The 27,625-nt window shown below is 43.5% G+C and overlaps 4 protein-coding genes across 8 annotated transcripts; all 4 read left to right on the forward strand.

The window, feature by feature from the left end:
• The first annotated feature begins 2,458 nt into the window (after window positions 1-2,458).
• Window positions 2,459-7,209, forward strand: il11a (interleukin 11a). Its single transcript, XM_072393263.1, has 4 exons — window positions 2,459-2,567; window positions 5,094-5,189; window positions 5,308-5,469; window positions 5,595-7,209. Exons 1-4 carry the CDS (start codon window positions 2,544-2,546, stop codon window positions 5,772-5,774), a joined length of 462 nt encoding a protein of 153 aa, XP_072249364.1. The 5' UTR covers window positions 2,459-2,543; the 3' UTR covers window positions 5,775-7,209.
• Window positions 7,210-8,057: 848 nt separating this feature from the next.
• Window positions 8,058-19,278, forward strand: znf628 (zinc finger protein 628). 4 transcript variants are annotated; one of them, XM_072394074.1, is made up of 9 exons: window positions 8,058-8,187; window positions 8,346-9,187; window positions 10,977-11,049; window positions 11,152-12,078; window positions 13,479-13,649; window positions 13,753-14,086; window positions 14,303-14,457; window positions 16,582-16,824; window positions 16,933-19,278. In XM_072394074.1, the coding sequence occupies exons 2-9, from the start codon at window positions 8,802-8,804 to the stop codon at window positions 18,940-18,942; spliced, it is 4,299 nt and encodes a 1,432-aa protein (XP_072250175.1). In that variant the 5' UTR covers window positions 8,058-8,187; window positions 8,346-8,801; the 3' UTR covers window positions 18,943-19,278. The 4 variants fall into 4 exon arrangements, with proteins under 4 accessions (XP_072250175.1, XP_072250176.1, XP_072250177.1 ...); XM_072394075.1 differs by having other exon boundaries at window positions 8,618-9,187; XM_072394076.1 differs by having other exon boundaries at window positions 8,058-8,169; window positions 8,618-9,187.
• A 1,032-nt stretch (window positions 19,279-20,310) lies between these two features.
• nat14 (N-acetyltransferase 14 (GCN5-related, putative)) lies at window positions 20,311-22,248 on the forward strand. Of its 2 annotated transcripts, XM_072393264.1 has the most exons (4): window positions 20,311-20,464; window positions 20,895-21,068; window positions 21,158-21,463; window positions 21,541-22,248. In XM_072393264.1, exons 2-4 carry the CDS (start codon window positions 20,988-20,990, stop codon window positions 21,982-21,984), a joined length of 831 nt encoding a protein of 276 aa, XP_072249365.1. In that variant the 5' UTR covers window positions 20,311-20,464; window positions 20,895-20,987; the 3' UTR covers window positions 21,985-22,248. The 2 variants fall into 2 exon arrangements, with proteins under 2 accessions (XP_072249365.1, XP_072249366.1); XM_072393265.1 differs by lacking the exon at window positions 20,311-20,464 and having other exon boundaries at window positions 20,480-21,068.
• A 2,791-nt stretch (window positions 22,249-25,039) lies between these two features.
• On the forward strand, window positions 25,040-27,190 carry aicda (activation-induced cytidine deaminase). The gene is made up of 5 exons (XM_072393266.1): window positions 25,040-25,098; window positions 26,107-26,272; window positions 26,377-26,650; window positions 26,766-26,878; window positions 26,957-27,190. Exons 1-5 carry the CDS (start codon window positions 25,079-25,081, stop codon window positions 27,005-27,007), a joined length of 624 nt encoding a protein of 207 aa, XP_072249367.1. The 5' UTR covers window positions 25,040-25,078; the 3' UTR covers window positions 27,008-27,190.
• The last annotated feature ends 435 nt before the right edge of the window (window positions 27,191-27,625 follow it).

Genomic DNA, 27,625 nt, shown 5'->3' on the forward strand with positions numbered 1-27,625 from the left:
GAGTGAGCGCATACAAAGCCCACCACTAATTATTTTCTAACCACACCATGAGTGTATGTCTGTGAATGAGGGTCTCCTAATCTCACACCCAGACTCAAAAATGCTTTTTTTCCCCTTTCCCTGCTCATTTCCTTTGTGTGAGTGTGAGACTCCTTTTTGATTTCCCTTACAGTTTGTGTACAGTATGATGCATTTACTGTCCGACTGTGATGACTGGAAACTCATCTTTGCAACTTGCAACAGTAGGGCTCACTTTATTGCACCTGACTGAGTGTTTCCAGACTGCCCTGGTCCTCGAGTGTGTGTTTGTGTGACAGACATAGAAAAACATGTCGCCTGTGATGTTTCTGCATCTATCACCAGGATCTTTTGGCATGTTTTGGTTTATTAGAACAGTGTGTTTTTACGGGACACAACATGTGAGTGGATCCATTTGCATGTTTTGGGCACGTGGGGCTCTGTATGTTGACCCCATCAAACCCTCCACCCCTCAGCTTTCTGCGTGTGCGTGTGTGTCCGCTCGCTGTTTCTACGCAACACTTTCAGAGGCCCCTTCTGGCCTGGACAACACCTCTCCCCTGCTTCTATCCGTCTCTCACTCTTTCCTTCACCCTGAGGAGGGAGAGAAGAAGCAAAAAAGGGAGAAGGGGGTGGATGGGGGGGGCAGTGGAAATAACAGGCTGCTGTCTCAGGAGGGGCTCTGAAAAAAAAAAGAGCAAGGGGTGAGAAAAGGAGGTAGAGGAAAGGTGTTTGCTGAGTGTATTAGCTATAATACAGGGAATGTGACATGTGTAGCCTAAAACACAAGCAGGGACAAGTTCTCGGTGACATTTCACCCTTCAACACGAGCACAAGAAACAGAAAGGACAGGTAAATCTGGAGTGCATGGACTCTAAAAGATACATGAGATATGCTGATACACATGAAAACAATGGGCTTATTTCTGCAGTGATAGAGAGAAGGGGGGAAGAGATTTGGAGATGGAAAGATAAAAAAAGAGGTAGATGGGCTGATTGGCGCAGGTAGCGGGATGCGACGGAGGAAGTACTGGAGATAGGGACCAGGACAGGACGGGAGAAAGTGATAGAGGAGAGAAAAAAACAACGGAACATTTTTTTTTTTAAGTTTCGCAAAGGGAGACAGGCAGCAGGGAGGGGAGGAGGAAAAAGAGCCGGAGAGAGGAGGGAGAGAGAGCGTATGTCTTGTGTGCGTGTGTGTGTGTGTTTTTATGAATGAAGTGAGTCACTGCCGATGTGTCATAGGCCCGACGTCTTTATAAAGGAAGTTTTAAACAAGCCTAAACACTTCACTGCGCGCAAAAATTGGACTTACCACTCTCGCATCCCTCTCTCTGCACTGCTGTTGCCTCTCCTTCTCCAAACTGTTCAAGTGCCTCTCTGCACTCTATAAAGACGACAGGGGCTCCTCTCAGACTTCTACTAAAAACTGAAACTTTTTTCTTTCCTTTATTTACTGACTCTGTTTTCCTGTTGTCTCTCTGTGCGCGCCTCTCATCACCCTGCGCACCCATTCATTCTGTCCTGACAACTTTCCTCCTCGCTCTAACTGAAGAGTGCGAAGAAGAAACCAGAGCACGTGACAGTTTCCGGCGTTCAATTTATTTATTAATTTTTCTATTTATTTATTTATTTGTCTCCTACTCTACCGGTTTACCTGTCTCTTGGACCCGAACCAATATGAAATGTAAGTGACTTCAGAACTATGGACTCATTATTTTGGCTTCTCAATGTGATATATTTTTTCTTTTGTTCATCTTCTTTTTTTTTGCTAATTATATACCTAAATATGAATGTAGCATTAAGTTGAATTGGCTTTATAAAGTTATTTTCATAGGACAATTTGAAAGATTTATTCTTAAATGAAACACTGTCTTAACTTCACTGTCTGACCGGAGGATATGATCACTTTATTCTTTTGTGTAAAAGTTACATCGGGACACGGAGCTCCTGCGGTTGTTATTTTGGCTGTGATTCTTGTGGTTCACCTGTAATTATCAAGCATTCATCATTTCAGCACTGCGGTTCCCTTTTAATACTTACTCTGCCTTGTATTTGAACTTGAAAGGCACAGAATGAATAAGCTTACTGTTAAACTTGGCTTGGCCTATATAATTTATACCACCAGCTCACATACCTATCGAGTTGCAGGTGTGACAATCAGCAGCATTCATTGCCTTTGCTTTTGGTGAAGAAGTGATGGAGATATTCTGTGTCAAAGCTCGACTTGTAATGATTTAATGATTTGCGTTCAGCCTGTGAAAACATGACTCTGAGGCTCTTCAGGATTCCTCTGCCAAGTCTGGGGCCATTGTTTATGTTATGGTGCAATATCTTCTCGAGATGACAGCGCCTCTCCCCTAATTGCTTCTGTTTTGTTCTACCCCCACAGTGCTGCTCGATTCCTCCTCATCGCTCCTCTTCTCGCTGCTATTGGCTCAGCTGCCAGTGTTCACTTATGCCTCTCCGGTACCGCAGCGGCGGGCCAGTGACTTGGACAAACTGTCCAATCAGACCAGGAATCTAATGAAGCTCGCACAAGAACTGTTGGTAAGTGAAGATGTCGTCATGATCATTACCAATAAGCTGCTGATTGGAGGAGACGTTAACGAGGCCCTGGCCACTCATTGCTAATTGAAATGTTAAGTGTTGGGGTGGAGGAGGATGCTGTGCCACATATTGATCTTCCACTAAATGGATTTTGGTGCTAATGTTAGCTTTCAGTTTAGTTAACCTCACAGCTTTGCATCATGCTGATAGATGGAAACACTGTTTGACTGGACAGATCGAGCCTGCACCAGGTTTGCTCAAGGCTTCTGTTGGCCTTAAGCTGCTTTCATAGATCACACACTGGCTGCATACTTAGTTAAGGGCAGCAAACGCCTCCGCAGAGATTTTACTGAGTGATCTCACATTTAATCCACAATGAAATCCACAGATTTCATGAGGTATGCCTCATCTACCCCCTGGTGTGGCTGGTCACCTCATTTGAGGCGTTGCCTTAAGACTTGAGAAGTTGCAACACAGTACCAATAAAGATGCAATGAACTTAACTTTTAGATCCAACTACAAACTACCCAGCATCCCACCTGCGAAGTGACAGAAAAGTGTTTCACAAACCTGTTTCAACAGAAATGTTTATCTGCTAGACTGCTCTTCCATCAACTAAATGTGAATATCGTGGAGAAGTCTGGCCTGAAATCCCATTTGTTGACAGTCAAGTGGGTAGGAAAATCTGATTTGAGAACTTTACCAAGCTTGGTATACAGCTGGTGATTGTGTATCAACACTGTTTTAACAGGTGAAAAGAAAGTAGGATCATATCTTTTGATCTTTGGCTACACATCACTGATCTCGATTCTATTTTTGCATTATGCAAATGCTTGAACTCTTTTGTTCAGTGGATACAATCAAAAATAGCCACATACTCTCTCTAGTCTTGGCCAGCAGATAGTGTTCAGAAAGTGTGTGAGTACATGTGTGTGGCTTTGTTGCTTTAAAACAAAGTTACTGCCGCTGCGTGCAAGCAGTACTATCAAAGGGTGTATGGGTGTGTACCACTCAACATTCAGACATAAGTTAGATTTCTCTCATTTTTTTCCCCCTTTTTGTGTGGAATTCCACCAAAGAGAGGACAAAGTTAGGAAAGATAAATAAAATGGGAATTCATGGAAAGTCCCCGCAAATAAGCAATGAAACTGATGCTTTAAAGCGACAGAGACATGCACCTGTGTACGCACACAGGTCTAGATGTATGCGTAGGCCTGAGTCTGCGCGTGCTTGCATGCATATAGTATGGGTGCAAACGCATGTAATATATATGCATTTGTTTGTGTGTATGCATTTTTGGGGCTGTGGGTGGGTGCATTGAGGGTTCTGTATATAGTGATGGTGCTATAGGTGCGGTGTTTAGTGTTTTGCTTTTGGTCGCCACAGCAAAGTGACTTGATAAGAATCAAAAAGATTTATCACATTCCAGGATTTGCATTCAGGAAGAAAAAGGCTGGATGCTAAGTTCTGTCAGGTGAGGTCATGGTGTGCAATGGAGAGAGCACGAAAAAGGAGGACAAGAGGGAGAATTAAAGGCTGAGAAAGATGGGGCAAAAACCACAAGAGATGAAGAGATCAGAGGGCCAGCTGGAAGAGAAGCCTGTTGTGTGTGTGTGTTGCACGTGCTTGTGCACCTGGTTTAAGATAGAGGGAGTGAGAAGAGAGGAGGAGGAGGAGATGGAAGTAAAGGGATGGATGGGGACAAAAGCAACAGAGACAAAACATTGGACGACAAACATAAGTGAGCTCTTATGAAAGGCTGATGGAGAGACATGAGAGACAATGCAGCGCATTCATCGCCACAAACATCAACACAAACAACTGGAAGCAAACAGCAGAGCAAGGAAAACACATCACAGCAGGTTAAGGAAGCATTAAGCACAGTCAGCCTGTTTATACAAAACATTTCTCAGCACTCATCATCCTTGTGTTGTTATGTTCCTCTGCGGATTGGAAATGACGCATGCCACATCAGTCATCTCCATTTGTTCTCCCTACATCTTAAATACTAAACTACTGCTGATGAGCACAGCTGCACTCATAAACCTGCAGTCAGGTAGTTTACCCCCTCTGCTGGTCATAACGAGCACTACATCTGTTGTGTGGCCAGCTTACAACACAACTCTAACTGGACAGCAGCACTGCGTCATTCAGTCTTTTTATAGCTGTGACCCGGGAGTTTCCCTGCAGCCTTGTGTTGTCTGTGCCACTTGGAGTTTTCTTAGTCACTGCAATATGTTGTTATCCTCACTCCCAGCAGAAAACATCCTGTTGGTTCAGGTCAGTTGCTCTTATTGTTGACATTTTGGGAGACTGAATGTGGGTGAACTCATGCTGACCCGATCAACCACACTCCCTTCAGTGAGAGCTACTGTCTTTAACTGTCGAAAACAGTGTTCCAGTCGAGGTGCAAGACTAATACTTTCCTCGTGTTGCCGTGACACGTCTACTCACCTCTCGGGATGAGTAAAATTGCACTGATACAAATTGCTAACAGGTTCCTCTGTGTCTTGTTTTTTCTTTCAGAGGGAGCATGCATTTGAACCAGACGTGGAATCACACAGGTTCAGGTCTCTGCCAGAAATGAGCAACAGATCAGTCAATGGCCTCAGCAATCTTGAGGTAACGCTCTGATAGTGTATTTGCGTGCATGTGGAGGGAGAGGGGCTGGCCTATTTCTGCCAGTTGCATTTTGCCACACCCATGCTAAGTCTCTAAAGTATGTCTGTGTTGTTTCTAGCTGAAGCCCACACTCTCTCAGCTCCATGCTGACCTGAAGCTGTATGAGCACCACTTTGAGTGGCTGAACAAGGTTTCAAAGAAGCACGAACACCCTGCACTACCCAAGCTAGTGGAGATGATCAAAGAAATGAAATCTCTCATCAACATGCTGCACCGTCAGGTAAAGGGTTGCTTTCACTATTAAATACTACTGACAATTATGTTGTTTTTTTTAAATCAATTTAAGATTAAAATCAACAAATGGATGTTTTTTCTAATTTGCTTTTCCCATTTTGGCCTCAACAGATGCAGAGAGTCGAGGCACCAAGGCTGACTCAATCAACCCCCTCCCTCCCCCCTCATGTCCCCTCTTCCTTTGACGTCCTCCAGTCCAGCCATGAGCTTCTCCAACACTTCAAGCTCTTCTGTGATTGGGCATATAGAGCATTCATCACCCTCAAGCCCAAAGCCTCTGCAGTGCAATGATGATCCGTAACACGAAGAGCCAGTGAGGACACATGGAGTTCTGCCTTGTTCAAAGGGAAAATAGGACTATGTCAGTGTGCACTGTAGTCAAAAGCATCCCTTAAGAGGCCCAAATGTCAACGTCGATGGCGTGTGTGTTGAGGAATGTGTCTTTCTGTGAGAACCAGTGAAGATGCGGCACACTGCAGCAAGTTATTACCATCAAGATACCCGTTAAAGCAAACTGTCGCTACAATGATCATGTCACGATTCCCCCAAAATCTCTCCCAAAGGCCTTGCTCATGACCATGTTATTTATGTATTTATTTATTTATTGACTGTTAGTAATTTATTTAATTTTATTTATTTGAAAATGTAATGTGTCACTCTTACCTTTTTTTCCGTACTAACGTGAATTTACATGCCAGCATTTTGTAATCTGTCTTTTTCTCTTGTGTCTCACTGATCCTCAAAAAATAACCCAAAAAAAACCAAAAAAAAAACACTAGCACTTCTTCAACTTACAGCTCTGATAATTACTTTCCTTTGAACTGGCTTCATTTACTTTATATTTGTTTTTTTTGTTTGTTTTGTCAGACAATAGTTTTCCAGTAGATGTAGCATCTGGGACAACCAAGGCTTTCACTATCTCTCACTTAGAGCGCCCTTAAAGTAAACGTTTCAGAGGATGGTCAGGTTATCTCTTACCACATGCCATGTCATAAGTTATCAATGGATGCCTTATCAAATTTTTAGCATCTATTTGTATATGTTTGGATGGTAACCAAGAGAGGTGAATGCTTGTTTTTATACGACAGCCAGAGTTTCTATTTTCAGTGCTGATTTCTCATGTTCTGCATGAGGAGGCATATTTAACATTGTGGTAAAGTTGTATGAATGTGCCCTGTTGCTGAGCACTGATGGTCCTGATTAGATTCTTTGCACAAACTTGTTAGGATTAGCCTCTTGGAAGAGTGAGATGGCTGATTTTGAACCTGTGCTATGGGCTTGAAAGGTTTGTTATTTTTAGTTAAACACCCAAAGCCTTTAAAATACTATGTATTGTGACACTATGTTCTGTACAGGTGTACATAAATGTACGAGAATGTAAATTGTTCTATACAGTGCTTATGTGTTTCATGTTGTTTTATACAATACAGTGTAGAATACTTAACCAGTTTTATCACTATGATTTTTATTCATTCCTATTCTAGTATTTGTTACAGTATTGACTATTTATTTGAGTAACTTGGTGGAACTATTTATTTCATGCTGCAGTGGAGCAAGTCTCCTTTCCTTTTGTACTTTTATACAGTTTCTATTCTTATTCGCTATTATTGTACCATCACGTTTAAATTATTTCTGTACCATCGACATGCCTCCTCCACACACTGATTGGCCTCAATGTGAAATATGTGCCTTGGTGAAATAAATGCTCAAGAATGTGCACAATGGATTTAAGTGTCTCTTTGATCTGTATGACTTGCATTGGCTCTAAGGTGCTAAAACCACAACTCTGGACAAAATGTGACCACGGGACCCATGAGAGAATTGTATTTATGAATAGTAGTTCAGACAATTAAAAAAAAAATCCTTTTCAGAAAAAAACAAGATGTCAGGGGAAATACAACAGCCAACACATCAAAAAAGGAGAAAAGAATATTTGAGAAAAAACACAAATTCAGAAATCACAATTAAAAAAAGAGAAAACAATAATAATTACTTTTAGGAAACAACACTTCATGAAACAAGAAAACATTAAATCAAACACAAGCCAACAGAAAAAAACAACCAAATAAAAGAGGACATTAAAAAAACCTTTTTTTTTTCCTTAAATGTTTTTGTGTTTTCAAACTTTCACGTGATATATGCTATTTTGGTTTTCTTGAAGATTTTTTTTTAATTTTGTGAAGTGTTGTGGTGTTAGAAAAAATTCTGCCCTATTTCTTTTTTGGTTTTCTTACTGTGTCTTGAACTAAGTGTAGCCTCAATAACCAGCAATGTAAACAGTGACAGATGGAAGTTGGAGCAGGAACATAAACGTACTACGTTACCCAGAAGTCTGAGCGGCATAGTCAGAGTAAAACAAATACATTTATAGTGTATAAAAATATGCAAATTGACGAAGAAAATCTTGTGGATGGGGTGGATACGTCACTAATAAATTCTTTGGGCCAAACTTGGGGATTTTCAATATTTTCTGTCAAGTAAAACACGTCAACCTGTCTGTTTAAGCTGCTGGCCAATGGTAATTGCTCATCTAGTCGACCAAGGAGCCAATCGTCGTCGCTGTTCTTGGAAGGCGGCATCGGGCGGAGGACTGCTGTTAGTTTGTGCTGTGTTTATTGTTAAGGTTGTGTGCTTTAGCACTGCGGTACCTCATTTCTTATCATAATATCCACAATATAGCTTTAAGGTGAGCTTAAGATAAGCGGTGAGTACTGCTTCAGCCTGTATTAATTTCCTTAGCGAGCAGTTTAACGAAGCTTTTTCACATTAAGGAGGGCTTAATTAGCTTTAAAAGAAGGCCACTGACTGCTTTTGTTGATATAGTGGAAATTATGTTCGTGTGTGTTGTCTGCTGACTTGCAGGGCTGGCCAGCGCCTTTAGGACACACTTCTAACAGTACCGTAATGAGTAACTTTGCTGGAGCCTTTGTTTGGGGATTGCTATGAAGCACCGCACTGCGGGGACGGATAGAGACCGTGTACTGTACGCGGACTGACGGCCGGAGGAAAGACAGCGGGGAGGGAGGACCAGCTTCGAGCACAGGAGGGCGGGAGGGGCGAATTTAAAGGTAGCACTCTCACCGGGAGTTACCAAGTTATAACACCGTGTTTATTTCCATTTCACTTGATGTTAGACCTACCCCGATGCCACTACTTGGAATGACAGCTGGTGTTTCCAGTGGCTGTCAGGAAAGGAAGTGATCAAAGTCTCATAAGAAAACATGAATGAAGGAGAGTTGAAAGATAAGTCATGATGCTCCACCACAACTGATCACTTCTCGAAGCAACTGGGACATTTGCCACCAGATTGATCTGGTGATGGCTAATTCGGTGGCCTTGGTGGTCCAAACAGAACTCCTGCCATCTCAGTCCACTGCTTCCCTCTCGCCTTTCCCATCACTTCTTGGCTCAGGAGAGGATGGCGATGACGACAAGGACAGAGTGGAGCTTGTGGAGGGAGATAAGGGGGTAGTGGAAGGTGGAGAGGAGGTGGTTCTGGACATGGTGACGTCAACGGTGTCCGAGCCAGCTCAGCAGCCCGAGCAGTCCGATCATCCCTTCCAGTGTCTGGACTGTGGTAAGAGCTTCAGGTGGTCCTCCAGGCTGACGCACCACCAGCGGAGCCACAACAACGAGAGACCCTACCGCTGCAACCTCTGCCCCAAGGCCTTCAAGGGCTCCTCTGCTCTGCTCTACCACCAACGGTACCCATGTTAAAAACTTGTTCAAAGCCTTACAAAACTTACAATCGTCCTCTGAACAGTTAATAGAAAGTAATGTTCTAAATCCTGCTGTTTCCACTATAATCAACTTCCATCCACGTCCCATCACTTAAGTAGCAGTCAGTCATAAGGTGTAAAAATGAAAAGTTATCGCCACTTATCCCAATTTTACTGTGGGTGGTCAAATTAAAAGTTCAGAAGGTAAAAAAATCTGAAATCCATATTTTCCGGTGTTGTATAAGGACACAATGCCAACCAGAAAACAGAGAGCTTTGATTTTTCACCTTCTTCCTCTTCAGTTTGAAGGATAAACGATGTGAAATTCATAACTGGTTTCTCCTGTAAAAACAACAGTTTTTGGTACCAGTGCAAAGTGTGACAAGTCAGACTTTCTTGTAATATTTTAAAATAGTCTCGATCAATAGTTTTCCAGGCTCTCTGTAGATCTTGTATGTTTTTCTTTGGACATTGGCTGTTTTACTCATTTTCAGTCCAGTCTTTGTGCCTGACCATTTTCAGAGGACTGTTTCTTTCTTTTGTTTTGTTTGTTCAGCCACCAGAGCGACTTAGGAATTCAAACATAAAGAAGGCTTCTAACTCAAGAGATCTGTTGTGTCTATATATGACAAGGATATATGACACCAAACTTAGCAAAGAACCAGTTTTAAAATGTATCTTTAGGCACTTTGTTACTAGCAGCCTGTTCCAAAGACAGTTAAAGGTGTGTCCTTAAAATATTTGAGAAAACTGGACAAGTGTCTGGCCTGAAACACTATCTCCAGCAGGTGAACGGCATGTGAAAGTGATATCCTTCAGTTGATCCATCCAAGTATACAGTTAATGTAACAATCTGGAGGAGGAATAGAACTGTATGAATAAGTTGATCATTAAGTCGATCGATGAGGCTGGCCTTACTATATACTTGAGGTCAACATTGAAAAGAGAACAAGGAGGCTGAAGACGAACTGAAGACTGCTATGCATCTTAAAAGCCATCCTCTTTATGATGGTTTTATTGGTGTATGCAGCTATTTCAGAGAAAGGCTGCTGATGCCTCAGTGCTCCTCAGAATGGATTTGGAGGTCTTCTGTTGCAGCAGCAGTTAGATTTTATATCCAACATGTTTAGCAACTGAAATTATTTTTGGACACTAATCATGACTGGAATTGCATCTCAGTGTCATGCTATTGTACTTATTTGCTGCCAGCTGTTGCTGTGCTTGTTTGATCTGGACTGGTGCGAATGAGTTTCCCCTGTGGGTATGAATAAAGCTGTCTTATTATATTCTAGAGAAAGCCGAACAAAATTATGTTTGACAGGCTGCTACTAGCAAAGAGCCCAAAGACCCTATTTGAATTACCGGTAGTTCCATTGCTAAGTTGTCTGCTGTGTCTTGACCAATCACTGGCTCATTCCTTGAGTAAGGGGCCTTTTTGGGCTTAAATGGTTCACAGGTCAGTGTTAAGTGGCTTAACAAATGGTCACGTATAAGGACTGGACTGAAAATTAGGGCAAAAGCAGCTGATGTCCAAAGAAAAACTGTTGACAGACCTTCGAAAGCCTGGAGAACTATTGCTCAAGACCACTTTAAAAGATTACAAGAAAGTCTGACTCCGTGGAAGTAAACTATAAAGAAATGAGGGGTGGCTTTAAACCTTTGCACAGTACTGCAAAAGTGTTGCGTTATGCGTCCTTAATGGTTATATTTCCCGTTTATAACGATTGTCCATAATAAACTACTGTCCTCCTGAATAGTTCCTTTAATTTTGCAGGTCTCACTCAGGGGAAAAGCCTTATAAATGCAACGATTGTGGCAAAGCCTTCAAACGCTCCTCTCTTCTCCAGGTCGGATATCAAACCAAGTCATTTTATAAACATTGATTTTATTAAGGGAAACAATATGCATCCAAATGAGAGAGAGATTTCACCGTGTCTTTCTTTTCTCAGGTCCATCAGAGTGTCCACACTGGACTCCGTACCTTCTTGTGCCCCTATTGCCCCCTGACTTTCAAATGGAGCTCTCACTACCAGTATCACCTGCGCCAGCACACTGGAGAGTGCCCGTACCCGTGTGACGCTTGCCCCAAGGCTTTCAAGAACTCAAGCAGCCTACGGCGACACAAGAATGTCCATCTTGGTCTCAAGCCTTACACATGCACGGTGTGTAGTAAATCCTTCACTCAGTCTACCAACCTGAGGCAGCACATGAGGATACACACAGGCGAGAGGCCGTACATCTGCAGCGAGTGTGGACGGAGCTTCACGCATTCGTCGAACTTGGCTCTGCACAAGAACTCCCACTCCAACCTCAACGCAGGAGGGAAAGAGGGAAAGAAGGGAGAGGACGGAAGGAAGGGAAATGAGGTAGTGGAGGTGGTGGTCGGGGCAGAGGAAGTGACATCGTCAATGTTGACAGACATGGTAGGATTTGTGAGCCAGGAAGGAACTGATGGAGTCGGGGTGGGGATGGAAGAAGTGTTTCTGTCAACCACCTCTGGTCAGAATCCAAGCCTGCTCACCCTCACTGCTTCTGGGGAGAATGTGTGCACATCGAGGGCCATTGGGACAGAGGTTCACCTGAGCACTGACACCGGAGCCAGTGTGCTGCTGTACAGCTGTGGCAGCTGCAGCCAAACCTTCGGGACACGGACAGAGCTGGAGGAGCACCAGGCCATCCACATGGCTCCAGAAGAGCATGGTGCCAGTGGAGAGGCAGGGCACAGTACAGGAATGGAGGTCGGGGATGGGCTTGTGGGAGCTGGGCACCTGCTGGCCGACTTTGAGGAGGTGGTGGAGACGACCACTGTGTCTGAAAGTGGACAGACAACAGAGGTGCTCCTTGGTTTAACAGAGGGACCAGATGGAAACAATGTAGTAAGTGTGAATTGACCCCGTCCACCCCACAATAAAAGGAAATACTTACATTTTCACCTCTATTTAAACTGACCTGTTTTAGGGGGTGAGTGAGTGACCCACTCACTTCACTCCACTCTTCACCAAAAGGCTTTTTTTAGATTCGTGCTACTCAATAACTCTTGACCCACATTATCAGTATAAGAGAACACAGATAGCTTTCCATACACTGAACTGGCCCAGGTTTCTAAAGCATGTCACCACAGAATGTAAGAGTTGGTCGACAGGTTTATTACTGCAATCAGTAATTCCATCATCATGTATGTTTTGGCTCCATAAACGTTGGACTTTGCTGTTGGTCCATTTGTCTGTGTTTGGTTTAGGTTTTTAGAGGCTAATCTTAAGAACTGTTGCTTTTATTGGCAACTTTTGTCACAGAAGTTAACAAGTTTAATCTAGCAGTGGTGGCACTACAAATGATGCATTCCATTACAAATAGAAAACTGGAGTTTCCAACATCTGACTGGGAATTAATAACTCCTAAAAGAAGTCAGATTTCCTAACCGGAATATAAAACATTATACAAAGTACTGGTAGAGTCTTATTATCTCATTTATTTTCAGTGCTTCAGTGCTGAATGGGTCTTCATCGTCTTTCTCCAGAGCTCCAGAGCTTAAAGAGCTGACAAACTCACCTATTTATTTGAATCAGATGTGCTGGATCAAGGATACCTTAAAATATGCACTGGTGTGTGCCTTGAGGACCAAGGTTGGGAACCAGGGCAGCAGGTGAACCATGTAACTGCAGAGGAGAATGTGCTAAAGAAGCAAGAGCAAGAGCTAAATAGTTACTCTTCCTATTTCCAAGGCACTGTGAATGCAGCATAATTTAACTTGCTAAGTTGATTAGAGATAAAGATAAGGGAAACTGACATATCTACAGCAAATCAGAGCAGCTTTTCAAACCTGGGATGTAACAAACATAGTGCTGGGGGAAGCTTTTGAGTTTGCTATAACTTCAGACACCCACAACAGTGCTCCAAAGCAAAGAACAGGTTTTCTTTTTCATAATTTGTCTCTTTTACTTCAACTATTTAGATAGAGCTTGTAGTGTGCCCTTGATGGCTTTTAACCACAGATAGAGAAGCATTTGACCAATAAGAGGTTAGTAGACATGATCAGGAATGGGTGCTTTATCTTGCTGTGTAGCTTTTTGGCCAGCAAAGCTTTCTGAGAAAAAGAAAACTCCAATAAGCTGTAAAAAAGATTGAGTGAAACAAAAAAAAAGTCATTAAAATCTGTCAGATTGGCTTTGTTGTGCTATGTATAAAATCCTCAAAAATTCAGCCCAGTGAGTTTGGGTTTAGGTTCTATATTTTTGATATATCTCACTTTCTTTGGCTTCCTTTGGTTTTTCCTCAGAATGTGGGCACCACCCAGGCCCAGTTTGACCTGTTACAGAGCTTCACCGAGGTGACTCAGAGTTCTGAGGCCGTTCAGCCAGAGGCCAGAACCACATGGGCAGGGCTGTCATGTGGCTACTGCAATAAGACCTTCAAGACCAGTGGAGGCCTCAACAGACATGTTTCACTGGTGAGAACGCCTGTTAGAGCCGATACACTCAAATAGATTAAAGCACTGCAGATCGGAAACTAAAATAAACTTCATCTAATGTGTTTGTCTTTTGTTTCCACAGATGCACTCTCTTTCATCGCAGTCCCGCTCCCAGTTCAGCTGCTCTGCCTGTGACCGCTCTTTCCCTCTTCTCTCCTCGCTTCTCACCCACCAACACTCCCACACCCCAGAGCAGCGCCTCCTGGCTGAGGCAGAGGCCGAGATAGTCTGCCCTCCGTCCCTTTCCCTTTCCCTCCCTCTGCCCTCCTCTCCCGGCCAGGCCGACAAGCAGCAGGAGGGCCAGAGGGAGATACATGTCGACATCATTGCTGTCGGCGAGGAACAAGAGGAACAGCCGGCCAAGCCGACCAAATCCCACAAAAAGGCAGGAACCAGCAAAAGCACCCCTGCTGGAGGTAAAGATATTTCCACACAAAGCAGATCAGACACACTACTGCACATTGACATTTACAACAGGAACTACAATTGAAATTATAATAATCTCACTCCCTCAAAGTGAGCCATTCAGTATCAGAATGGTTGTCATAATTAATTTATTGCAAGCACGGATCTTGATCTTATTTTGCTTATGGTTGACCCTATTACTCTTAAAATATCTTGTTTTGGTACAGAGAGGCCGTACCGCTGTTCAGAATGCGGAAAAGCCTTCAAAGGTTCATCAGGGCTGAAGTACCACATGAGGGATCACACTGGGGAAAGGCCCTACCGCTGCACCGAGTGTGGAAAGAGCTTCAAGAGGTCATCGCTGCTCTCCATCCATCAGCGAGTAAGGCTCACTGCTCCGTTACACAGAACCGAATTGCAAGTTTAATTCCCAAACTCGTTATGCAGACTAAAACACGCCCTGTTGTCACAGGAAGAGGGTATGACCCCACAAAGCTTCAGTTCCAACAGTCCTTGTTCAAGCTTTGTTTCTGTACTCTGATGCCCCCCCCCCCCCCCCCCCCCCCCCCCCCCCAAACTGCTGCCACTGAGGTGCTGCATTTAGTTTATTATGGAGCAAATTAAACACACACAATTGATTTTATTAACAAAAAAGCCACACCATTATGGGATGAACAAACATTCACGCCAATATATAAAAAGACAAAATACTGAGGCGATACCTACAGGCCAGAGCTTTTTTTTTATAACAGTTATTTAGTACTGGAACTCAGTTATGGAGGGAGAAAATATGGCAGTATTTCAGTTTTTACCAGATACTGAATTCTTTACGCTAAAGTTGGTTTTTATATAGCTCTTCTGTGTCCATCTTGTTGTAGGCTTTAGACTTAGTAGAACTTTACTCAGTACTATTTAAATCACTCAGGAACAGGAGAAACACAGTAAAAAAAAAAAGCAACCACCTCGGCTTTAGCTGCCGTCCTATCTTTGTTTTGATTGGCCAAACACTAATACACTTTCATTCAAAGCCCTCACTACAAGTTTTTCCACTAAAAGTGAAAGTTTAACATGACTTTACTGTAATACCTTCACAGCTTTTCCACACTGACTGGATAAATAGATTATTTGGTAATAAAATAAAAAGATCAAAGGACAAATGTCACTGTGAAGTGCTTCGATGGAAAATAATCACCCTGTTAAACTGTTCTTTTTTTGTCACTCTGTAGACGTCATAAGTTAATTACTTAATGTTTATCCAGTCCTTAGAAGACAACAGCTTGGTTTTTCTGTTTGCTGAATTATCATTTTATTACCAAAGCATTTTTCAGTAGTCCTGTTAAGATGGAATAAATGTGTTGAGTTGCTTTCCAACTACTGAAATGGTTGACACGTCAGCGTCATTTCCAGTGAACACAACATGTCACACGCTTTTTTCTAACAATGTTACCCAAGAATGTAGAGAGTGGCAGCTCCTCTTTCCTGCCTGTAAAATACTTCTGCAATATTTTGACCTTATATAGCGTATACGCATTTCACGTCAGGAGGAGTTTTCTTTTTTCAAAGCGAGATCGCATCTTATCTTCAGTGTAAATATGTGACCGTCGTGTTAAAGGAGGGTCTTGGTGTTCTTTTGCTTTGAAAAATGAATTGCCAGTTAAATACTTTCTGATCTTCAGCTGCACAAAACGGGAGGTGAAGAAAGCAGCTTGTTGGCCGGACATAGGTAGCCGATAACCTGCACGGAGCTGTCCCCATAACAGCTGTGTCCCCCCCCCTGTTATGATGACAACAACAGCATTGTTATGATTCACTTACACAACAGACAAGCATGCACACAAACGCACACAGAACCGATTCTTACTCCCGCCTGGGGCCTGTACAACAAAGCAGGTCTAACATGTCCAGAGGATCTTTTGTTGATCTGGTTCAACTCACCATAACATTAGCGATCTACTGTGATAGTTCTCAAGTCAGTAACCCAGGTTTTCCAACTCTTGGAATGTGCACGTTCATGTAAAATATGGAGTTGGCCTCAGCTGGCCAATCCCAGTTAAATATGTCCAGCAGGCTGCAACAAATCAGTACATCTGCGTTCTTTCTTTTTTCTTTTTATTGGAGATGTTTGGCACCTAGTTGTTAGTTGTACTGTCCCAAAAAAATGGTTGCAATGATGCATATGAGAGAATATTTCTGGCACCACAATCTTATCCTAAGCCTAACCAAGAAGTTTTGGCATTAATAATAACTCACTCAGCCTTCTGGTCATGAGTCCAGTGTCATACCCATTCAATCCCTGCAGCCTGACATTTAAAGTTGGTTGCCAAAAATATTACCTCTCCTAACAGAACAAATATGCAGTCCTTTGGTGTGCAGCTTGACTAGTTGATGGAAGAATACAACCACAAGGCTGTAATTCGAGTTTTAATATCAGTTCTACAGCTAAGGTTGAAGCGACGTAAAATAAAAGTAAATGAATCCCATTTTTTCCAATGGTTCTCTCACCCAGGTACATACAGGAGTACGGGCCTTCCAGTGTCCTCACTGCCCTCTTACTTTTAAATGGAGCTCCCACTACCAGTATCACCTGCGGCAGCACACGGGTGAGAGGCCTTATGTGTGTAAAGAGTGTGGCAAGTCCTTCAAGAACACCAGCTGCCTGCGTCGACACAGTCAGATGCATTCTGGTCTGCGGCCTCATACGTGCTCCATCTGCTCCAAGTCTTTCTCCCAGACGTCCAATCTCAAGCAGGTCAGTACAGGCTCTCATTCATTCAGACCTAACAGACGTGTGTGATCTCATTCCGCGTTTACTTAATACTTCCTCCTTCTTCTCTTGTTATTATTTCTCTGAGAGCAGCACGAACGTACCCATTCTGGCGAGAGACCTTTTCAGTGCACACGCTGCAGTAAAAGTTTTACACACTCCTCCAACCTTCAGCTCCACCTTCGCACACACTCTTCACTCAAGGACTACAAATGCCCGTACTGCTCCAAGGAGTTTGTCATGCACTCTTACTTGCAGAGACACATTCGTACCCACGGCAGTGGTGTTTCCCTTCCTTGCCCTGGTGGTGGAGGCAAAGACGGTGTGGCTGTGAAAGCCAATGTGGCAGGCATGACGACCACCACTACCCTGCTAAACCCCATCACCCTGGAAGCCTCAGGAAACAGTGGCAGTCTGATTGTGTCCCAGCCAGCACTTAATATTCCCCCAAACACCTCCCAGAACTACTTTATGATTCAGACAGCCAGCGGCCTGCAGCTTATTCCTCTGTCGACTCCTACACCTGTTCCCCCTCCTCCTCCTCCACCACCACCTCCGTCCCAGTCACAAAACTATCTGCTGCTGCAGTGTCCCTCCAGTAATGGCAGCCAGTCCAGTTTGATTCTCCTCCCCACAGCAAACAACCCTCCACCGGCTCCAGAGCCTCAGTCCCTCCCTGTGCTTCAGACGATCCATGCATTCCAGCCCGTCCTCAACCAAACACAAACTCATATACCCCAGTTTCCCTCCGTATCCCAGCAACAACAGCAGACCAGGATCATAATTACTAACAGTAATAATGCTCACACTCCTGTTGCCACACCACCTCACAACATCTCAGCCAGCTCTCTGCTTACCAAGCCCATATTAGGGAAGAGCACACGGACAGCACGGGGCCGACGGGGGCGCAAACCAAAAGCTGCTCTTCAGAAAGCTGCAACAGCTCCTGTCAGTCAGGCCGCAGCTGTTCCGGCGGCGAATGGCGCCCTGACTGCTAACGCCACCACAGCGTCATCTTCTCTGTCCACCGTTTCCTCCTGTTCCCTGTCAACATCTTCTTCTACTGTCCACATGCCTTCATCCTCTACCACTGTAGCGCCCACAGTGGACACCTCAGGACCCCCACCAGCTGTTTCCATGGTTACACCAGCCACCACAGTAGCCACAGCATCAGTCTCTACTCCTGTTTCTGCTCTTCCAGATAGGAAACCTCAATCCTTTGTGGAGCATGTGAGGAGTGGGGAAACTACGACAGGGAAACAATTTGTCTTGTGTTTTGATAATAAAGAACAAGCAAAGGAGGGGAGGGAGATGGGGGAGTGTGGGGAGTCATACGTGTTACAGTTTGAGGGGAATGCATCTGGCGAAGCAGGTGATGGAGAGATGGGTGGAGAGGGAAAGTCCCTTTTGTTGCAGTTTAAGGTGGATGGGCAAGGTGAAAAAGAAAAGGGGGGAGATAAAGGAGGGATGATGTCACTTCTGCATGAATGGGGTGAAGAAAAGCAGGGTGAGAGACAGGCGGTAGAGGAGGGCGCTCAGGAAGAGTCGTACGTTCTTCATTTCCACACTGAGGCACAGGACAGTGGAGCATCCAGTGCTGCCTTCAGCCAAGGGCAAGACAACAACCTGCAGCTTTCCTGTGCACCCAACCAAAAGTTAGTGCCCCTCGATGGGCAGGAGGTAGTGTTTGAACTTGGGGGTGAGATCAAGATGGAGCAGGAAGCCGAGGCGGGTATGCAGATGATAGCGCTGATTGAAGGTGAAGGAGGAATGATGGGAGAGGAGGGGGCAGGTTGCACTGCTGCGAGTGGCGCAGTCTCTGAAGACGAGGGAGACATGGGAGGCATATTTCAGCTGCAGAATGGAGATGAGATCGTAATAATTGAGGTCAGCACCAGTAGCTTAAGAGAAGGTAGAATGGAGAGGGGAGGGGAGGGGGAGATCTCACAAAGCACTGAAGTGAAATATGATGGCGGAACGGCAGATGCGAAGGAAAAATCTGCCAAGGAAGACAACTCTACGGACAGCGCAGATGCAGAAATATCGTCTGAAGACACAAAAAGCAATGGCACTATATCTAACTCTAAAGAGACAGTTCTCTAACTGAGAACTGTGTTAGCAAGGAAGTGAATGCCTCACTTTGTGGGCTGTTTGGTAGCACTTTAGTCATGTGAGTTCTCCTGAAATAGAGAAAGAACATGCCGTTAGATGAATATTGTGTTGTAATGCCATGGTGCCACTTATTAGAAATGTTATACATTCAAATAGGCTGTACATGGGCGTCAGAGTATTCCTAAATATATTAGTTAAATTATATTGTCATTGGCAGTCTGTTTATGAAGTTAATATGATTTTGTGAATAAATGTTGTACATGGCCTACTTTCCTCACAATGTTAATAGTAAATAGTAACTAATTATTAATAAATCTGTTAATATCTTTTGTTGTTTTTGGCTTTATTGTTTACTGTGGAAGCTGCCTCTGGGATGAGAAACCTCACCAGAGTTACAGAATATGAACTATAAGCTCTTGTGGCAATTGATTGATTTTTTTTCCACGTCTCCAATCAGAAATTCTTAAACTACCAGTTGCCTTCAAATGCAGCATTAAACTCTGCTTGCGTTCAGACAGAAAACGCCACTTCTAACAGATAAACTGGCCTGAAATCAAGTGGTATTCAGCTTGTTGGCTGTATTCAGTCAATCTGCAAACAGGTTCACATCAACAAAGGCAGCGGCTGAGATTTCTTTGTCGTGTCTTGGTTGTGTTGCATTGATTTTTTTTTTTTGCCCTGAAACTAACTACATTTAATTACATTTGATTTTGTTTGGTACAAAAAAAGATTAGTGTGTCTTGTAAACACTGAAAAGTCATAGAGTTGGCAGTGGTTTGATGGGGAAAAAAGTATTTTGAAACGGTTAATTTTACATAATGAGTCTTTTTTATTTATGTAAAAGGCAACAATAAAGGATTTTTTTATACATTTGAAACTATTTGTGCTCTTTGGAAGTGCAATGAAATGAAAAATATCACCGTTTCTCCGACTTTAAAGTTAAAAGAATGAATCAACAATCGTTATTCACCATCGGTCAAATGTTCTTTGACCTGTGTCAGTCTGTGGATACTTCTTAATCCTTAGCATTTCTAATAATACTTTTACTACAGCTGTTGCTTTGCAGATTTGGTTTGACGATGTGAAACACAACGAAAATAATGAAATAGTAATGTAATATTTCATATAAATTCATTCCCAATGAGAAGTGAATAAACTCAGCCCAAAGGGTAATTGTATTTAGCAGCTTTAAGTATATATTTTGTGCTTGAGAACATTTTCAAATACTACCTCCGCCTTTGGCCACGCGCGTACGGAGCGCTGTCGGTCATTCCCGTTGCGTTTGCGCGGTGAGGTTTATACGTACGCAAATGGCGTAGCTCGACACAACGTCAACGTGTAACGGAGCATAAAACAGTGTGAGCTCGTGCTCAGAATTCCGCTCCTTCCGCAAGGAGCGACATTGTGGCCATTCAGTGAAACCCACACGGACTCCAGACAAACAGACAAACACGCACACACGCAGCGTGTGTTTCCCGTCTTTGGGCTTGGTTTGAGCTGCGCAGTGCAGAAGGTAAGCGGGGCTGCGGCTCAGAGCTGCAGCTGGCTTCGTGTGGGTCGTGCCCGCAGCACTTCGTAATAACCATATAAGGATTTGAACCCTTTCGACTGTACCTTAGATGATAGCTGTGAAACGAGAAGACGAACTGTGTTCAACTGCACAATAATGGTGTGACATACATTCTGTTAATCCTTCATAATCCACTTTTTTTCTTTGTTGTTGGGGGCCAGCGGGGTTGTGATGTTGTATTGCAACTATTGGGTCACTGTAGGTGGTGTGTTTTGCATATTGTGCCATAAGGCTGGGACAACATATTAGTGTAGTTAATAAAACACAGTAAAGCGCTATCAGTGTAGAAGTGTCAGTTAAAGAGATGTTTTAGTATCTATTTGATCAAGTGAACCCCAAAACACAGCCTCCTACCATGCCCTCTTCTCTACAGTCTGTTTTAGGCTCTCTGCTCAGACAGAGTGGATGTTGCACTCATTAGGTGTGGAGAAACAGTGGCGAAGCTGTTGAAGCACAAAGCCTAAACATGGTGAGGCTGGAGCTGGACCAAGTGGTGATGAGGAGGATGAAGGAGGACGACATCGAGATGGTCAAAGCCCTCATCAAGGTTTGTGCTGGCAGCTTTCACCAAGTTCTGAGAACACGGTCCTAACCCTGCAGATTTTTCTTTGTTAACTTGCTGCGGTTTCTTTCCAGGAGGGCTGTGAGGGCACAGAGAACCGTCTCATCCTCCACATCCTCACCCGTCCGCTCTGCCTTTTCATCCTGGCTGTTCTCTCCTCCATCCTGCGCTGCCTCGTCCACTCTTTCATCCTGGCTCTGGCTATCCCTGTCTTCCTGCTCATTGTCTTTCTAAAGATCACCATGCCACGGTCAACGGGGGTTCTGGGCAGCAGCCGCCCCTACTGGGACTACGTGGGCAGCAGCTTCAGAGGAACACAGGATGAAACACTGCAGAATCCCTACTGCAGGATCAGCGGAAAGACACCAGGGACTAAAAAGGTTTGTCTGTTAGTTTGCCGGAAATAAATAGTTTGCCACTAATGTTGCACCCATTTCACGTGAACCCTTCTTCTCAGTCGAGGCGCAGAATTGGACCCAAAGACAACGACAAAGAGGTGTCATCTGAGAAGATCACCCCAGAGAGGGAGCAGGCAGCAGGTCAGGTGTGGGTGGCAGACTGCGAGGGGGAGATTGTGGGCTGCATCTTCCGGGAGGGTGAGACACGAGCGGGCATCAGGAGGATCTGCAGGCTGGTGACGGGCTGCTGGTACCGGAGGGAGGGCCTGGGCCGGCTGCTCGTCCAGAGTCTGGAGCAGAGGGAGAAGGAGACCGGCGCACGCAGAGCATACGCACACATCCCCTTCCCGTCCAAGGTGGGGGAAGTCTTCTTCAGAAAAATGGGCTATCAGCAGCTGGGGGAGGCGACTGATGAAGAAGATAGTGATGAGATTGATAAAGACACTCCAGAGAGAGGCTTTATGGGTTACCCCCTCACTAAGGTGTTCTACAAAGACTTGTGAATGAGTGATGATGGATTGATCACACACAGTAAGTGCAAACGCTGGATCTCTACTGAGTGTGATGATGCCATTTCTGCTGCATGTTTGGTTATTTAACTTAACAATTCAAGGCATTTTGTTATTTATTCAAGTATTTATTTGATGTATGTGTTGCTTTTATTCTGCTTAGTTAAAGTCGTTTTTATCACCTTTTCATTTAGAATTTCATATCTCCATTTTTGACTAAAAACACATTGTTTATAATGCACTCTGAATATATGTAATGAATAAAAGAAATGTTTGTGTAAAGCGCGTCTCATGAACCGTGTTTGTGTGAGTCTTTCTCAAACATTTCAGCACGGCAGCTGGTATGTCTATGATTGAGTGCATCTGTATGTGAAACCATCCAGATGTGTAGGTGTTTGTACAGTTACTGTATAGGAAGTATGTGTGGTTTATGTGAATCTGCAGAATTAATCTGCTTTTATCTCTGCACTCCTGTCGCCGTTCACCTTCAGATATACAGATAGCGGGCTATGAGTTCGTAAAAAACAGCACCTGCCTGCTGACTTCTTGTAGTTTTCTTAGTTTTATTTTAGAAGAAAGTTGACACATAAATGACTCTCAGAACTCCTCATCTTGCGTTTTTCATTTTTGATAACAGTATTGCTAGTTCTCAATATATTAGTTGCGATGCTGAAAATAACTAATTGGAAATAATTTATTCCACTACTTGCAAACTGCATCGTGAAAAATATTTAATCAAAATTGCACCAGATCAAATCAAGTTGAACATTCTACACTTGCATACAGATTGTAGCACAGTGGATTAAATATGTGCAAAGGTATTCTGACTTAAGCATGTGTGCGGTTTGCAGGTGACTAGCAGTTTAAATGCGCACAGGCCCTGCTTGAGGCTAACCTTAATATGGTTAGCAGCCCTCACGCTTTCCACAGTGTGAATCTCTCCTCCTGCTAACCTCAGACAATGTTGGTATAGCATCATCCTGCCACAGATAAACACCACAGGATGTTTGTCAATGCATATGTGTGTGAGACAGACCCAGTGCATACCTGATGTGGGGACAAATATAGGTCTTCACTTTAACTGTAAAGTCACACATGTCACAGTGGAAAATTACAATCTTTGAACGAGCTTGAGAGAAACTGAGACATTTAGCGATGTAACCGCGCCGATACATGCTTAAGTAAGTGTGCGGTCAGAACATTTTCACCTTGTAAAAGCCGTGCTTTTTACAGACACTTCTTGGTCATCATCAGGTTGTTTCCTCATTACTGTCAAACTGCAGACACCTGTAAGCTGGGCCTCTACCCGCTCAATCTGTAGCTATTATTGTTGTCAGGAAACAGATGTGAGTTCACACACTGGAAAGAAAGTCTGTTTGTGACTGTGGTCTTATGTGTCTGCACGATAGAGCTGTGTGTGTACGTGTGTGTGTGCGCGTGTGTGCAGGGTGTGGGCGGGTGGGTTTCGGAAAATATGACTTAGCATTTGTTACACTCACTTTCTCCCCCCCCTCCCCACCTGACTACGGGTTAAATGCACATGTCTGGCCGTCCGGGACTAGTCCTGCACACACAAACATAGACAGCACACGAGAGGAGTGGTAGTGCACGTGGTAGTGCACGTTCGTGTGTGACTGAGAGATGACCTTGGTCAACTGCGGTCAGGCCGAGAGAGCTGGGTGGGAAGCGGTTACATATAGTTTGGCATTTGATCAAGACCCATGCACACAGGATCAGATGTGCAGAGACATGACGCTCAGTGCACTGTCAGAGTTTTATAATATGATGTGAGGTTGATCTAAGCAGGCACAAACACACACACACATGTGAATCAGTCAAATGTTGGGGCACCACACAATCATAGGATGAATTAGATAAATTTGTTCCAGATGCTGTAAAACATATAGACTGTGTTAATGACATGCTCATATGGATGGCTAAGTCACAAACACACACACACACACACATACGCACAGATGAGCTCCAAAAACAGCCACCCTGGGAAACGGTGAATTCCCCAAACCACAGAGTGCATGAGAGGGTGAGGGGAGTCATGGGAAAGCAGGATGCCTGCATGCAGTGCCACTGAGCCAGAGCTAAAACAGACAGAGCAAAGGAAAGACGAGAGCAAAATAATACACATCCTGATTTGGCACAGGCGGATGACAGCGACTGAAGGTTCAAAGGCTTATGAGTGAGATTCATGCACAAACTGTGGTCGGTCAGCTGGCCTGTTAGTCTAGCAGACACATAGGGTGAAGGAGGTCGATTACAGCCCTGCTCCCAGTCTGACACAGTTTGGGAAAACCCAGATCCAAGGACAAAGTAAGTGTCAGGGCCTCCGAGGTCTGGGAACGCCTGCGGCTCCACCAATTTGGGGCCCGAGGAGGAGGGCGACTACCAAGGTGGAAATGTTGAATAGTAGAGGGGCAAGTGGCGGTCTTGGTGTGTGGATCAAGGTGAAGCGGTATCTGGAAGATTTTTCTGAATGATCTGAGCAAACCAAAGTGTAGATGCTGGTGACCGGGAAGTGTTTGGAAAGTTCCATCCAGTTGACTCAGTTTACTGACAACTGTGAAAAACTCCAAAAGCTACTAAATGCGTCAAACACTCCACTTCTGAGTGCTCACTCAGATTATCAAATAAATTCTGTGTTGTGCAATCTGCTCCTACGGTAAAAAATTCCATCATCGCAGTTTACCAGATTCTCTTAAATCGTTATGTGAAGAAATGCCACGTTCTTCAAAAACAAGCAAAACCATGAGGCATTTAAAAAGAAAACATGTGGCCAATGAGTAATCAAATTACAGCCTTAATTGTTTAGCAGAGAGACAGCGTTATCCAACCATCTCTTTAGTATCACCCCCCCGAACTTGCTTTGAAAATGATTTCTGTCCAACCAGAAGCTGTCTCTGCTTTATGCAGGATGTTTATGTTTGGAGCTATAGGTTCTCAGTTCCCTCCCTTTAACCCCCCAACACACATGCACGCACACACACACACGCACACACACACTTTCACTCTTTCTCATTTACCTCCATTTAATACCCACGCCTGACGAGTGACAAAGCAAAGCGCGTCTTTTGAAATGATTACAAAACTAAACAGGTAAGCAAAATGCATCCATTCTACTCACATGTTGCGCTCTTCTTCCATTTGTCAAATGTTTGTACGTGCTGCATGTGCAAAATCTTGAATGAAAGAAAAGTCGTGAAGTTTTTCTCTTAATCGCTTTTACTGCGCCGCCGCACTTTTGATACTAATATAAGATTTTTCAATAGAGCACAATCAAGGTTTCATTATTATTAACTCACATTGTCTTGGCTTCACTAAAAGTTGTGAAACTGAGAGTGAGAAGAGGGTTTGTTAATGACTGTTAGCTGTTGTTGCACTGTCCATCACTCATGTTTGGTAAGCCACAGGTTTTACATGCACTTCTTGTGCTCGCTTCTCTGATAAAAAGTGGAATTAATCAGCTAGTCATCTGAATAGTAGTAGTAGTTTAATGAGATCCTGAGCGGGGTTTGTCTCAGACTTTTCTGTCATATAATTGCACCGTTTATGCTGATTGCTGGATTATCTGACAAAAAAGATTGTCTTGTAAAAACAGTGAAATGTTGTCAGATAAATGTTCTTCAAGTGTGCTATGCACACAGCTAAAGCTGCCACATATCATTAGCTAATTCATTTAATTTGTATAGCCTTTATTTAACCAGGAAATACAAACTCTTGAGATTTAAAATCTCTTCATCAAGAGTGTCCTGACCAAGACAGGCAACACAAAAATACATATACACTGAACACAAAATAATATATGCATGTAAATTGTCATAAAGGGGAACTATAAAACACCATGAGGCGCAGAAGACATCAAAACCTCAGAAAATGTAATCATTACAGTAATTGCAGGCTAAGTGGGGCAGAATGTTCAACCACAACATTTATAATCAGACATATCTGCTTCAAATATGTTTAAAATGAGCTTAAATTTATTTAGTGAAACCAGCTTAAGATTCAGGTGATTTATTCCAAGCAGAGGGAGCAGCATACTTAGATGCAATTTTCCAATTTTTTTCTGACAAAAATCATTTCAGAGATCTTTTTTACTCGTTCCAGTGTGCTTTTGCCCAGAAAGAAGTTCCTATATCACTATAAGAACATGCGCTGGGCAAGAGGCCGGTGTGAGACATACCTCTGCTTCGTGGTGAAAAGCAGAGTGGGCCCAGACTCCTTGTCCTTTGACTTTGGACATCTCCGCAATCGCAATGGCTGCCATGTGGAGGTATGTACGGAAGGGAAAAGCTGTTGTAGAATACATGAAGAGATTGTTCAGGTTCCTGAAGTAAACGAACGATTTACATAGATATTCTTTTATTTTCTTTATAGCTTCTTTTCCTGCGCTACCTGGGAGCACTGTGCCCTGGTCTGTGGGGCTATGGTTCGGGGAAGGTCAGCTACTCCATCACCTGGTTTTGCTCCTGGTCTCCGTGTGCCAACTGCTCTTTCAGACTGGCCCAGTTCCTCAACAAGACGCCCAATCTTCGTCTCAGGATCTTTGTCTCACGCCTTTATTTCTGCGACTTGGAGGACAGCCGTGAAAGGGAGGGTCTGAGAATACTGAAAAAAGCTGGTGTGCATATAACAGTCATGAGTTACAAAGGTGGGGGCCTAAATCTGTGCATATGAGGCAAAGATAGGAGACTTTTGTTTCATCATCATCATAATCACAATTGTTACCTGGATACCATCAACTGTTTTTTGTCCATTTTCTTTAGACTACTTCTATTGCTGGCAGACCTTTGTGGCTGCAGAGAGCAAATTCAAGCCCTGGGACGGGCTGCAGCAAAACTATGTTCGCCTGGCAAGAAAACTCAACCGCATCCTCCAGGTACAACACTTACCACACAACAGCTAATCCAGTTCTGATTGATCTGGTGATAATGTCTTTTTCTTATTTCCCTCTCAGCCCTGTGAGACAGAAGATTTCAGAGACGCCTTCAAGCTTCTTGGACTGTGAAGCTTACCTCTGACTTCCTCTTGCATTACCAATAAGTCCAAAGAGAAACATATGCCAGCATTGGCCCATCACTACAACTGCAATACTGAGAATTACAAAAACTGAGAAAAAAATTTGCTTTCAATTTGTGGCAAGGCTTGTAATGTTAGGTAGCTGCTGCTTGCTGTTTCTGTAGCAACATGACACTGTGAAACAATAAATCATAGTCAATAAAAATGTTGTTCTGTGTTATCGATGTGAACTTTGGGTTAGTTATCTACTTGAAGTCTGCTTGCCAGCAGGTAGCTCTGCTAATGTTGCCATTTCACAAATTATTCTAGCAAGGATGACTCACATAACTGATGGTAGTGATAAACGATAGAGTATTGTTAAGGAATGGCATGGAATTAGAGAGATTCTCTGGTAAAGATACAGAAAAACAATGATCCTAATAATAGCTGCAGATGATGACAAATCCAGCATCTCAGTCCCTAACACAACTATTACGAGGAAACCGCTTTATTCTAAAAATTTGAATCATACAACCAAAATCAAGCACTTATTTCAGGTACCAATTTTGAAAACATTATGGAATAACAGAGCCATGGGTACAGATGAGTAAAAGGCCCTCCGTTTTAC

The sequence above is a fragment of the Leuresthes tenuis genome, unplaced genomic scaffold (assembly GCF_036924035.1).
Source record: "Leuresthes tenuis unplaced genomic scaffold, fLeuTen1.0.hap1 SCAF_10, whole genome shotgun sequence".
NCBI classification, from domain to species: domain Eukaryota; kingdom Metazoa; phylum Chordata; class Actinopteri; order Atheriniformes; family Atherinopsidae; genus Leuresthes; species Leuresthes tenuis.

Excerpts from the sequence above, each read along its gene's own strand:
- il11a (XM_072393263.1), top strand. The coding sequence starts at position 2,544 with ATGAAGCTCGCACAAGAACTGTTG. Across the intron at positions 2,568-5,093 it reads AGCTCGCACAAGAACTGTTG|AGGGAGCATGCATTTGAACC; the intron begins GTAAGTGAAGAT and ends TTTTTCTTTCAG. Across the intron at positions 5,470-5,594 it reads TCAACATGCTGCACCGTCAG|ATGCAGAGAGTCGAGGCACC; the intron begins GTAAAGGGTTGC and ends TGGCCTCAACAG.
- znf628 (XM_072394073.1), top strand. The coding sequence starts at position 8,802 with ATGGCTAATTCGGTGGCCTTGGTGGTCCAAACAGAACTCCTGCCATCT. Across the intron at positions 11,050-11,151 it reads AACGCTCCTCTCTTCTCCAG|GTCCATCAGAGTGTCCACAC; the intron begins GTCGGATATCAA and ends TTCTTTTCTCAG. Across the intron at positions 12,079-13,478 it reads GACCAGATGGAAACAATGTA|AATGTGGGCACCACCCAGGC; the intron begins GTAAGTGTGAAT and ends GTTTTTCCTCAG.
- nat14 (XM_072393264.1), top strand. The coding sequence starts at position 20,988 with ATGGTGAGGCTGGAGCTGGACCAAGTGGTGATGAGGAGGATGAAGGAG. Across the intron at positions 21,069-21,157 it reads TGGTCAAAGCCCTCATCAAG|GAGGGCTGTGAGGGCACAGA; the intron begins GTTTGTGCTGGC and ends GTTTCTTTCCAG. Across the intron at positions 21,464-21,540 it reads AGACACCAGGGACTAAAAAG|TCGAGGCGCAGAATTGGACC; the intron begins GTTTGTCTGTTA and ends CCTTCTTCTCAG.
- aicda (XM_072393266.1), top strand. The coding sequence starts at position 25,079 with ATGATTACAAAACTAAACAG. Across the intron at positions 26,651-26,765 it reads AACAGTCATGAGTTACAAAG|ACTACTTCTATTGCTGGCAG; the intron begins GTGGGGGCCTAA and ends CATTTTCTTTAG. Across the intron at positions 26,879-26,956 it reads AACTCAACCGCATCCTCCAG|CCCTGTGAGACAGAAGATTT; the intron begins GTACAACACTTA and ends TTTCCCTCTCAG.